At 32.1% G+C, this 12,940-nt stretch overlaps 3 protein-coding genes across 5 annotated transcripts; all 3 read left to right on the top strand.

Annotated features, from left to right (window-relative positions):
• Nucleotides 1-1,169: 1,169 nt before the first annotated feature.
• On the top strand, nt 1,170-4,159 carry LOC139850665 (transcription factor bHLH47-like). Of its 3 annotated transcripts, none has more exons than XM_071840214.1 (5): nt 1,170-1,274; nt 2,095-2,190; nt 2,959-3,077; nt 3,353-3,480; nt 3,578-4,159. In XM_071840214.1, the coding sequence occupies exons 2-5, from the start codon at nt 2,165-2,167 to the stop codon at nt 3,929-3,931; spliced, it is 627 nt and encodes a 208-aa protein (XP_071696315.1). In that variant the 5' UTR covers nt 1,170-1,274; nt 2,095-2,164; the 3' UTR covers nt 3,932-4,159. The 3 variants fall into 3 exon arrangements, with proteins under 3 accessions (XP_071696315.1, XP_071696317.1, XP_071696318.1); XM_071840216.1 differs by having other exon boundaries at nt 1,233-1,262; XM_071840217.1 differs by lacking the exon at nt 1,170-1,274 and adding an exon at nt 1,437-1,478.
• Nucleotides 4,160-4,273: 114 nt separating this feature from the next.
• Nucleotides 4,274-6,517, top strand: LOC139850666 (HVA22-like protein a). Its single transcript, XM_071840218.1, has 4 exons — nt 4,274-4,567; nt 4,893-4,919; nt 6,027-6,149; nt 6,253-6,517. The coding sequence occupies exons 1-4, from the start codon at nt 4,497-4,499 to the stop codon at nt 6,509-6,511; spliced, it is 480 nt and encodes a 159-aa protein (XP_071696319.1). The 5' UTR covers nt 4,274-4,496; the 3' UTR covers nt 6,512-6,517.
• A 3,756-nt stretch (nt 6,518-10,273) lies between these two features.
• Nucleotides 10,274-11,017, top strand: LOC139848600 (pectinesterase 1-like). The gene has a single exon (XM_071838325.1). The coding sequence runs from the start codon at nt 10,274-10,276 to the stop codon at nt 11,015-11,017; it is 744 nt and encodes a 247-aa protein (XP_071694426.1).
• Nucleotides 11,018-12,940: the final 1,923 nt, after the last annotated feature.

Raw genomic sequence — 12,940 nt, 5'->3', positions numbered from 1 at the left:
ATAGCTTAACGGCTAAACATTGACGGCAGTTAGTCTTAGGTACTATCCACGTTAGTCCAACATATTTGAGGTACCACCGAAGTTAAAAATAAAATTTAGGTGCTGTGGTGAAAAACGTAACAAACCACAGGTATTATGGACGTAATTTTTTCTTTGTTTAAATTAATAAATAGTCTCCGGTTATTTTTATTTTTTTTATGTTTGAAAAGAATTGTCTATTTTAATTTTTAGTCAATCAACAATGATAATCTTTTATTGGCTAAAAATACGGAGTACAATGATTTGTACTTTTTTTAAATTGTATTGTATACGAGTACAATTTTATTTTATAGTAAACATTAATTCTATTGTATACGAGTACAATTTTATTTTATAGTGAACATTATATTGTGCCAAAATGAGTAACATTAGAAAAAAATTAAGTTTATAAACACTTAATAAATTATATAAAGTTACCATATTCTTTAGGTCAAACTTTTTAAAATTTAACTCATCTAATCTAACTCTAGTTAAACTAAAATTTTCAAGACCCATTCACTTTCACATATTCTAAAGTGTTTCGGGTTGGTAGAGATAAAGCTTAGACTTGTTCGTTGGAGGCCGAAATCCCTAAAATTGATTTCATAAACTTTTCATATTTCAGTTAATTTTTTATATCCGATAAAATGAATAAAAAGGTGAAATTTTAGTTGATATTTCAAATTTTAATGAACTATTGCCGTTTTCATCATATTTTTTCATACAAATTCTGATTTAGTTGATATAAAATTTTTAAAAATTTGTAACTTAAAGATTTACACATTATATCTGGAATTTGCTAGTAGCAGTGTTAACGTGCATAAAATAGTTATATAATTAAATAATCGTCACTATAAAGCCAATGCGTAACTATCATGTACAATCATTTAATGGACGTTAATGACAGTCTTAAAAATAATTCGTTAGCAATTCCATTATATTTTTATCTTCGTTTCGTTTTGTTTTTTTTTTTTTTTTGTTTGAAAAAAATAAAATAAAAGGGCAGGAGCACACACGAAATGTGTGAAATAGAAATAGAAATAGAAATAGAAATGAAACTATCGTGTGTATCTACTCGGTAAAATCCTACGTGGCAATTTTGGTGATGCATGCATCTTACTGGCGGGTGCCTACCACGCTCCACTTTTTCCCCTATAAAAACCGTTCTTTTGCCCGCCACACGCTTCCCTTTCACCACGACAGCGCGTCACTGTGTATATCTCTCAATTATCATCCAAAAGCGTGTATGTATACATGTATGTGTACGTCTTTTGTGTTATCTTATTAAAATTTATGTCCTAACTTGTAGATCGGTGGACTAACGGTTATATATCAGCCTTTTGTGTCTATGTGCTTAATTTGTTGTTGAGAAGCTATGATTCATTATCTGTTTCTGTAAGTTTCTAATTAGGTTTTGATCAATCTAAGGTTAATTGCGCGTTGCGTTTAGATTTGGATGTGTAAGTTAGGGTTTCGATTATTTGTTATATTATATGATATCTAGGATTGAAATTAGTTATGAATTTTCATCTACTTATTGTAAGATTAATTAGGATTTTTCGGCCCTTTTTTTTTTTTGAATAATTGAGGTTTTTTACTGTTCGATTGAGCTTGTACATGTAAGTTATGTTTTCAGTTTTTTACAACTTGTAATATGGAGTATATATAAGTTTTACAATTTTAGTGTATGTAAATATGTATCTTGGATTCGAACGGCTACTGAAAACAGAAAATAATTACTATGAATTTGTTTATTTTTTATTTATAGATAACTGAGGCTATTGTTCATTTTCCTGGGAAATTTGAATTTTGGAGTTTCTTTTTCTTGATAGTGTATTCGTTTTTATCCCGGTGTGTATATTGCGAATGTTAAAGTGACAACATTAGGTTGTTCTCATTGATTTTGTTTACTGTGTTACATTAAGTTAATGCACTCGATATGGGTGCACGGGTGTATTACAGATTCTGATTCGTTTCTTGCGGTGATGCATTGTTTTCAAATTATAGGATGTCATGTTCGTGTTGCTTTAAACGTAGAGTTCCTAATTTTGATTTTTGTTATTTTGTTTGTGTCAGACTGGAATACTGTTGTAACTAGATAGCTAATACCGATCTGAACGTAGATTTTGGACATTTAGCCAGAATTATGGGAGCAGACAAGTCACCAACATGGTAAGTTAATTTATGATTCACTTTTTATTTTTTTGATATCACAAGTTTGTCGATTAGATAGCATAGGAACAGGGCTTAACCCTACACATGGTGGAATTTCTATAATCATACCTGGATCTTTTTAAATTGCTTAGCTTCTTGTTCTTGCTAGCTTGTTTTAGATTTACATAATGACCAAAGTGATAATCAATCACAAATATAGTTTCCAGGATTTGTGTTTTGTCGAAATGAACTTGAAAAGTATTAAAGAGAAAGTTATAGCGTGTAAGACTGTAAGAGTATAACCGATTTTAATATAACAAAACAACAAAATGAGACCCGTTCGATCCGTTAGAAAATTGAGACCCATTTGACCCGTGACCCGTTTTGACCCAAACCACTCGTTTGCCAGGCATAGTATAACCAATTTTTAGTATAACATGTTTAGTTATCTGGTTATGCATTATTATGCATATTTTTCTAATTTCTGCTCAGCTCATATGTGCCATATTAGTTTTTTTACCATCAAAATATTGTATGCTTTCATCTACTAGTTTCCAAAACATTTTTGTACCAAAGCAATCATTTTTACTAATCCTTACTTTTAAGAGCCTTAAATTATCACACGTTTCAAGGATATATGATTGTTACCACAATTTTACCAGTCATTCACTGCAAACTTTTACCATCTCATATATGCATCAGGTTATTTTAGTTATAGAACTCTATCTGGATTCATAATCAGACATGGTACTAAATTTTTTTACTGAGTGAGTGCTCTTGATGCAGCTTGCAGACTAGCAAGAAGAATCCGGGTAAAGTTCCTAAACGGATTCACAAGGCTGAAAGGGAGAAACTAAAGCGTGAGCATTTGAATGAACTATTTCTTGAATTAGCTGGTGCACTAGGTAATTATTTTTAGTTTTTATTGTATATGTTATTTATGTTTGTTTTTATTCTGAATGAATATCAACTGAAGAAAGACCTTTCAAAGTACAACACTTTGCTACCTTCATCCCTCAAAAAATTGCAATTATTGACCCTACAAACATTTCTTAAATGAAAGTTTTTGACTTATATTTACAAGAACTACTCTGTAATGAACAATTGCCATGAGAGGTAATAGATAATGCAACTGTTAAACATATTTAAAATAATCAATGTAGCATTTGTTACCTTGCAGAACTCACAGAACAAAACAGTGGCAAAGCTTCAATATTAGGTGAAACTACTAGGGTTGTAAAGGGCATGCTTGATGAGATCAAGTCCCTTAAAAAGGAGAATGTAGGTTTATTATCCGAATCACAATATGTAAGCCTTTTAACCAACTAAAAATGAATTCATTAAACTAATACGACTATGTGTAACTGAATTTAACATCTTAGTGATTAAACTCTTTCATGTGCAGGTGACAGATGAAAAGAATGAACTCGTAGATGAGACTCTTATTTTACAGAACCGAATCTGTGAACTAAAGAGCATAATAAAAGAAACAACTGTACAAAAAAACCTGGATCTGAATGCACCTGCAATGGAATCTCAAGAACCACAATTACCACACTATTTTCATCAGGAGAGCGTACAATTACAGGGTGATCCAATTTTAAATCATGTATTCATTATTCCTGCAAGTCACAACGTTCAAACAGATTCTAGTGTGATTCAAGGGAATAAACCCATGTCGAATGTGAGTAAACCAAACCCTCGGTACCCCACTCCATCCGATTCCTGGCCTTTACAACTACTTGAAAAAACGTCTTGAGAAGAACGATGCGGGGAACGAGTGTGACACGACAACTGTGATTGGTATAATTTGATGTGATAGTTCGTATCAGTAGTCTCTCATATTGTAATATGTTTGCTTATAGTGTTCCTGAAGAAACGGTTAACTGTTAGTGTTAATATTATGTTTTCTTAGTGGTTGATGTTATTGTAAGTAATCAAGTTAATAATCGGTTTTGAAAGACTAAAATACTATAGTACTAGTTTACAGTGGAAGTCTTCAATTTGTCTAACGCTTGTTTTACTCTCTGTATGATTTATTGTAATTTTATATTCTGGTTGATTTTGGGGTGTTACTTTTCCTAAAAACCCTTCATAAAATAGAGATTCCAGATATTTTTGTTACCAACGTTAAATGCCAGTTAACAAAATTTGTATGCGAATACTGCGTGTTAGGATGATGAGTATGCACAAGGGATTGGTAGAATTTTGACACCTGTCCCCCGCTTCTCTATTCTGCCGACTTTTTTTTTTTTTTTTTCTCTCTCTCTCAATATAAACTTTGTAGGAGGTTTTAAGTAGGAAACAATAATTATTGTAAAAAAATGGGGAAATCTGGAGCTGCAGCTGGAGATTTGTTACTACTCATTGCTCAAAACATTGATGTTCTTGCTGGGTAATTATTTCTTTCTTTATTTATTCATATTATTATTATTATACATATTATTATTATTATTATTATTATTATTATTATTATTATTATTATTATTATTATTATTATTATTATTATTATTATTATTATTATTATTATTATTATTATTATTATTATTATTATTATTATGATGATGATGATGATGATGATGATGATGATGATGCATACTAGTGCAAGTGTACAACCTGTTATTATTAATAAAGTTTGGAATTATGAAAAATGAAATAGAATTGTATCTGTATTAGTTATACATACAACAAGTGTTAATCGTATGTTTTTTATTTTGCAGGCCTCTTGTTAGTTTGGCTTATCCTCTGTAAGTTTACTTCTCTTTTCTTGCCCCTTCAATCATTGTTTTGTAGTAATAGTAATGTTATTTTCATGTAACTCTTCTATTTTAACATCCTTTTTCCTTTGATTAATCCGGTGGTAGTAACATATTTTGGAAATAATTGGATTTTTTTTTTTTTTTTTTTTTTATTATTCATAGACATCGTATGATTGAAGTAGAAAGTAAGTATGTAGTAAAATTTGGTGTATCTTGTTAGAGCTGTTTTTGGTAGAAGTGTGAAAGTACATCTTGCTAAACTGGTCCCATATATGAAACTGAAAGACAATAATTTTAATATCTGAATATAAACTCACGGCCTATTCCCTCAATCAACTACAGTATTAGCTTAGAGTGGAACTTTATATGGACATATATATTGGGTTGAAGTATGGGTTCATGTTTAGTAGTCAGGGTGTGTATGAATTTTGCTCTTCAGAAATTACTAGAAACAGGGTCGAAGCCAGGATTCGCAGATAGATATGCAATTTATAAAAATTAAATATCATCATAAAATTTTTAAAGAATTAAACATATTAGTTATAGTTAAGGGATGCTTGTGTTTATTATTTGAGGATATTGGCTACGAATATACAATTTTTAAACACACTATAATTCGCTTATTTTTACATGCATCCCTTGTCTCCGCCTCTGACTAGAAACCTGTGTAAACTGATTTATAATTTTAATTGGTTTTGATGATGACCTAGTTTCTCATGCATTGCAATTATAGTATCAATCTATTGTTGTATCGGATACCTTTTTTAATAATGCTAGTAACCTAAGAGAAAATGACCCATAAATTTGTTGACCACTTTTGGTATGGGTTAGTTCACAGTTAACAGAAAAATTTAACTAAAACCCTGTGTTATCTTTGATTTTAAACTTTTTATGTTACTCGAAATAGGAAAATAAGTGAAAACATATTGGACGTAAAGTTTTCATTTTGAAGAACACTAGGTACACAATCAAACACCGAAAGTAATTTCCTTCTGTTCTGGTGAATACATGAGGATAAAACAAAATTCCTCAAAAATGTTATCTTCCATGATTGTGCTATATCGACGTTTGTTTTCTTTTTACCTTTTCCGTCAGATACGCCTCCATCAGAGCAATCGAGACAAGAAATACTGCTGACGATCAACAATGGCTCACATACTGGGTCTTATATTCAATGATCACTCTATTTGAGCTCACCTGTTACCAACTTGTTGAATGGTAATATCTCTTTTCTTATAACTTCACCTAATATATAAAATGTTTCCGCGTGTTTATTTGTTTGTTACGGACATCTTATTAATTAGTCAGTTATACTTGGCAGGATCCCATTCTGGTCATACGCAAAGTTTATTCTAACGTGTTGGTTAGTTATACCACAATTTAGTGGCGCTGCATATGTATATCAGCACTATGTTCGACCTTTTTACCATGGAAACCAAACTGTTAACGTCTTCTATGTCCCAAAAAAGGAAGACATTCTTACCCCCGCAAAAGATGATGATGTTCTACATTCTGCTGATAAATATGTTCATGATTATGTCCCGTATACTCAAGAATATGTACCAGATGCTTTTCACTAAACAGTTTTACCTGTACGTAGCCAGTATTTTTCTCTCTCACAAACATATTTATAAAGTTTCTATTTTGATATAATTAATTAATACAAGTAATGGTGTCTAAAAATCTCTCTGTGTTTTGCAGTCTGCTATCGATGGTGAAGTCAGGTATAGAGGTAACAGTTTCTTCACTGAAGACGATTACGTGTATTGAGGTTAGTGTGTGGATCATGCGGTTTGCATGTGATCAGGAACTTGGTCTGTATATAGCATGTAGTTGTACACAACAGAACTGATGCTTTGGTCTGCTGTTAAGTTACACGACGTTGGTATGTAATCGAGTCGACTCTGGGACATACCTTTCAATAATGCTACCATTTCTGTTGGACACATACAGATTAATATGTTGGTCAACATTGTGAGTGCAAGGGTGTATCAAAACATGCTTATCAATAAATTTTAAAAACATGAACATCAAGCATGAAAAGATAGATTCTAAAAAGAACATACTTTCAGGACCCACCCTTGTGGTCCAGTGGTTCACCCCTTTGCACTTGTGCATTGGGATGGGGCTGGGAGGTCTCAAGTTCGAGTCTCTTCCCTTAAAAATATTCATGGAATTTATTCACAGAAAGCCGAATTGCCCCGAGGAAGGTTTTACCGACCCGTATTCAGGACCCAGGTCCGACCGGGGATGGTATAAGGTTCGGATCCATGTAATGCGGTTCGGGTTTCCTGCCCGAAAGCGCGTGCGTGCGTGGCAAATGAGAGTATTCGATGCCAACAACTTGCCTTTAAAAAAAAAAAGAACATACTTTCAGGCTTGTAGTAGGTTACTGCCTTACTGGAATATGCTCCAGTTCAAGAGCCTGGCAAATTATTTCAGTGATCGGTAACCTTACAAAATAGTAATTCCGTTCTTCAGCTCAGCGATTTAAATGATTGTATCAAAATTTCAAATTAATTATTTCTGGAAGATGAATATAAGTATAGTGATAAACCTAGAAATTGAACTGAGTCTCCTCATTGGGCAAAGCTTTTCCACTAAATCAGAAAACTGCTCTGCACTAGGGATGGCAATGAATCGGATATGGATCGGGTGATGCCGTATTCACATCCATATCCATTTAGTTTTTGTTCATCCATATCAATTTCATTTTAGGTCATCCATCCATATCCATATCCAATGGATTAAGTGGGTTAATGGATGTCCATTGGATATTCTAATAATGTTACTCCGTATATTATTTCATTATATGCGATGAATACAGAAACGTAGTATAGCAAAAATAAATATAGCATGACATAATTAAAATCTTTTTACAAGAAAGTGCAACTTCCATCGAAGATAGAACACAATTTGTTGAATTTACTATTAAAATAGATTGTGAAAAATTAAATATGTAATTTATATGTTTATTTTGTTAGACATGTGTATTTTATTATAATATATCATAGTTTTTTTTAAACCATTCAGGCTTGCCTGAGTGGCCACCGAGTTGTCCAATGAAGCATACCACCCGGGTTTAATTCCTGCCTATGCCAAATTGTTCAAAAAGGGAGTGTGACTAGAGGATGCGCATAATGCGCAATTCACCCGGTACCAGGTCTCGCGCTCGGGGACTTGATTACCCGAGGTTTTACCTTCTATGAGGGAGCCAATGTGCTCGTTCATAGGAGGGTTTCCTTGCTTACAAAAAAAAATAGTTTTTTTTATTATAAAGTTGAAATAAAAATGTAAATTTAACAATAAATGAATTTGCAATAGTAATATGTAAGCATATAACTTTATTTATGTATTTGTATATGTATTTCGATTGTAAATGGATATATCCATGAATGAAATTTTTCATCCATATCCATATCCGTATTTATATCCATTTAAGTTCATCCATATTCATCACGAAGCGGGTGGAGCGGGTGGATATTCACCGGATCGGGTGATCATTGTCATCCCTACTCTGCACTTGGTTTTTGCTTAGTACCTAAAATACTTCACATTAAGATTGATAAATATGGAATTTGCTAACGACATACTTTAGGGGTTATTAACGTGCATAAAATAGTTGTCGTTGACGTGCATAATGTAGTTGTACTTGGCGGTTATGATTGACCTTTTATGCGACAGTTATCATTTATGCAGTCTTTCTATTATGCCGTTCTTACTTCTTAGGGCCGTTGTTAGTAAAATTTAAATATATATTCCATTTTACAACCTTTTCTTCCCTTTATGCACAACTTTTTTTATTTATTTATATAAATCTGAGATATATTTGGTTCACTATATTATAATAATACAATGTTCAATGATATATACTTGAGAGTATATTGTACATTTTCTCGTTTTCATAGTGCAAATGATTGATATTAAAGTGTTTGTTATTAAGATGTAAGAATGTGTCTCTGGAGAGTATGTGATCTGAAGGTCTATGTACGCTGAATATTGAACACTGTTTATTTTTATGTATGCAAAATAATTTAACATTATCGAAACACTTAGAAACATATTTTAAAGTCTCCAGAAATTATAAGACATTATTTTATGTCACGCCTTCAGAAAAAACAAACAGTCTGAAATGTTTGTACGCGCATAACCTAAGATATAATAAACTTTGGAGACTCAAAAACAAACAACACCTAAGTGAACATAAATATTGTAGTTTTGAGTATTATTGGTTTTCATTTACACATAAAACATCGGCATATATCTCTTTTTTCCCCTTGTAAACGCCATGTGATATTGAGCTTATTTTTCAAAATTCTTTAAAACTCTTAATTTTTTACTCCGTATTACCTTTCATTTGATAAAAGGATTTATACAAATACAAGTTATAATAACTTGACGGAATCCACGGTTTTATTTCTACTAATAAAACAACGTTTAAAGTATAAAGGAAATAGATTCAACACCAAGGTGCTATCTAGCTCCGTAAAAGATGTCTTACAACTATACAACTATAGTTACCATTTCCTGGGTGTGCACCATTTGGTTTCAAACCGAATATCGAATCGAATCCAAATAAAAAAAAAACAATCCGAATTCTTTAAACGGTTTTCGGATCGATCGAAACCGAAACCGAATTCGTAATTCGGTTTTTAGTTTGGTTTTTGGATTTGAAAATTCTAAATTTGGTTAACCGAAAACCTAATTAAAAACCGAATTCAAATTAATAACATGTTAAAACATATTTATAATTATAATATTTATATAATTATATTATTTTTGATGAATTATTACATTTTTATTAAACAATATACATGTTATATACCCTGCATACTTAAATTAATTCTACAACCGTTATTTTTAATTTATATGTAAGTTAATGGTAGTTAGGATTTTTATTTATAGTGATTTTCGATTTTAACTGAAACCAAACCGAAATCAAATTTGATTTTCGGTTCGGTTTTGGTTATGGTTTTTATATTTAAATTTGGTTTCGGTTTGGTTTTTGGTTTAGATTTTATAAGTTTCATAACCAAAAAAATCGAACCGAATAAACTGAAAAATCAAAAACCAAACCCGATGAACACCCCTACATTCCCATCAACTACAATACAAAAAAAAAAAAAAAAAAAAAAAAAAAAAAATACACTTTATTTCTTTTCCGCCGAAAACAATTCCCATTAAATATTGTTCTCGTTTTCCTTTTGTGTGATGAAGTAGTTTTGTAAATAAAATATAAGAGAGTAAAATAACATAAAAAGACTCACCTAACCTAAATTACTTTATATAAATTCCTCAACGCAACCCTCCAGAAAGATAAAAGCCAAACAAAAAATCTGTCAATGGAAGAATCTGTAAATTTCGTCAAAGGCTACGGCAAAATCGATCCTACCGACGAAGTCTTCACCGCCGTTCCTCGTGAATCACCGACACCAAAACGCCGTACAACCGTCGCCGTCATCGTCACTCTACTACTCTTTGCCGTAATCATCGGTGCAATACTTACAACCGGAGTAATCCACACTCGGCACACAAAACCTTCAGAATCAAATTCACAATCCTCAAAATCATCTCAATCAATCAAAGCCGTTTGCGCAGTAACTCAACATCCAGATTCATGTTTCACCGACGTTTCAACAATCGATTCCGGTAACTTCATCGATCCGGAAATGATATTTAACCTAACGTTACAACTCGCCATAACAGAGCTCGTAAACATCTCGTCGTTACCTAAAACCCTAATTTCACAAACAACCGATTTACGAAGCGGTTCTGCGCTACGAGACTGTGTGAGTTTGTTCGATGACGCGGTGAGTCAACTCAGTCAATCAATTGAAACGATGAGTGGTGGTGTGAAGAATGAGGCGTTGTTGACGAAAGAAAAAGTGGCGGATTTGAACACGTGGATTAGCGCTGCGATGACGGATCAACAGACGTGTGTGGATGGATTAGAAGAAATGAGATCGACGGCTGTGGATGAAGTGAAATTGAAGATTCAAAAATCGAGTGATTATATGAGTAATAGTTTAGCGATACTTGATAATTTGGAGAAGATACTTGCTGAGTTTGGGCTTCACTTGCATTGAGTTTTTTTTTAAATGGAATTATTTGTTTGTAATTAAAGTTGATTTTTATTTTTATTTTTGTATGACTAATTACCTTGTTTGTGTAAGTTGTAACTTGAAAAAAAATAAACAAATAGTACTATTGGGTTACAAAAGTGAGTTTCAAACTTGTTTCGTTTGGCAAAATGGTAATGACATTATAATGTGTTTGATATAGAAATCAACTAAACCTACTCCTAAGTCCTAACTTTGAGGTTTAACAACCGAAGCTACTGGTGAAAAGTCGTATGTATGTAAAAGTCACTCTATTGAATACATTTTACGTTTTGGATCAAGACTAATTCTACTGTCAAGGTTGAAGATCTCGGATCTTGGTAGATATCGTTTGGACATTTTTGGAGAGATCTCGGCATCTCGAAAAAATCTCGGAGAGAACTCGGGCGTTGACTTACGTTGACTTTTTAGTTTTTATAATATAAATATATGTACAACTATCTATATACACTTTTACGAGATTTTACAAGTAAATTGAAGAAATGAGCGAGAAAATTCGAAAAACTACGAGATTTTATGAGAAAATTCAAAAAATATGTGAGAAAATTTGAGAAATCGTGACATTGACCAAGTTTGACCCTGTTGACCGAGAAATCTCGGGAGATGGATATTTCGTCTCGGCGGCTTTCCAAAAACGAGATCTCGGGGGAGAAATAAAGAGATTTACGACACTGCATACTGTTACAAAAGGTATAAATTATTGACATGAATCAGGCTCGAAGCCGCATCCATTTTTGCAAAGAACTCCTACATAATAAGCTCCGGCTTATAGGGGAATGAATACTGTTCACGCAATCACATCAAAATGCGTTGATTCGAGAGTGCTTAAGAGAGTGATAAGAGTGTTTATGATTGCATTTTAAAATGAATGTTTTAATAAAAGATTTATTTGATAGATTTATTATAAATGTACAATGGTACTTTTGAATAATACAATTTGTTAATGTACAAAAAAAATTGTGATAAAATTTATAGTGAATTTATTAAAAGTGTCTTTTATTGTTTTGGATACACTGATGCTAATGCTTATATGAAACCAATGGTATTATATCAAACTTGTTGAAATTAGAATTTGTGAAGGAACGCAAATGATATGCACATCATGAACATGTTTCATAAAATAAAATTTTACAAGAAAAGATGGTAAGATAGTAATAGATCTAATTATTTTAACATTCAAGATTTAAGACCCTACAAATTTTGGAATGGGGACATGTAACGATTTTGTTTCATAATAGAAGCAAACATTTATTTACTCAACAACAGACCAAACATTAGTTAGATACATAATAAAATTACGAGAAAAGAAAAACACAAATCGTCTTTTAAGTTTGACTCAAATTTAAGGGGTGGTTGTTAATATGATTTTATTACATCAATCATTTTTTTTATATATAGTGATAGTAATAGTAATTAAAGTTCAAAAAAGATTACCATTTAAATTTATATAATATAAAGATTAATATATAAAATTTCTCAATTATTTTAATTTTAATTAATATTATTGGGGAAGTTTGATGGAACACTCTTATCAAATTGTCACAAGCTTCTTGGTTACATCTCATTGGTCTCAACTCTAAAATTTAGTGCATAACTACTTTTATGTGGAGTACTATATAAGACTATCAATTGGTGTGTGTTAGCCCAACACGTCACTAGCACACCATAAGGCGTGTTGGTGTGTGTATTGGCCGGCGTGTGTGCTCCAAGCACGGAGAAGAAATGCAGCGTGCAACTATTTTTCTTGTTTTTCATTGGTCCATTTTCCTTTTCTAATTATTTTTTATCCTCTTTTTCACCCAACTTCCAATCAGATTTTAACACATCACCTAACACGCCACTCAACACTCCACCTCATTATTTACCAGTTTACTAGCACGCCCATCAAGC

This window comes from Rutidosis leptorrhynchoides, chromosome 5 (assembly GCF_046630445.1).
Source record: "Rutidosis leptorrhynchoides isolate AG116_Rl617_1_P2 chromosome 5, CSIRO_AGI_Rlap_v1, whole genome shotgun sequence".
Taxonomy (NCBI): Eukaryota; Viridiplantae; Streptophyta; class Magnoliopsida; order Asterales; family Asteraceae; genus Rutidosis; species Rutidosis leptorrhynchoides.
Note: the sequence above shows the minus strand (reverse complement) of the source record. Positions and strands in the feature narration are given on the sequence as shown.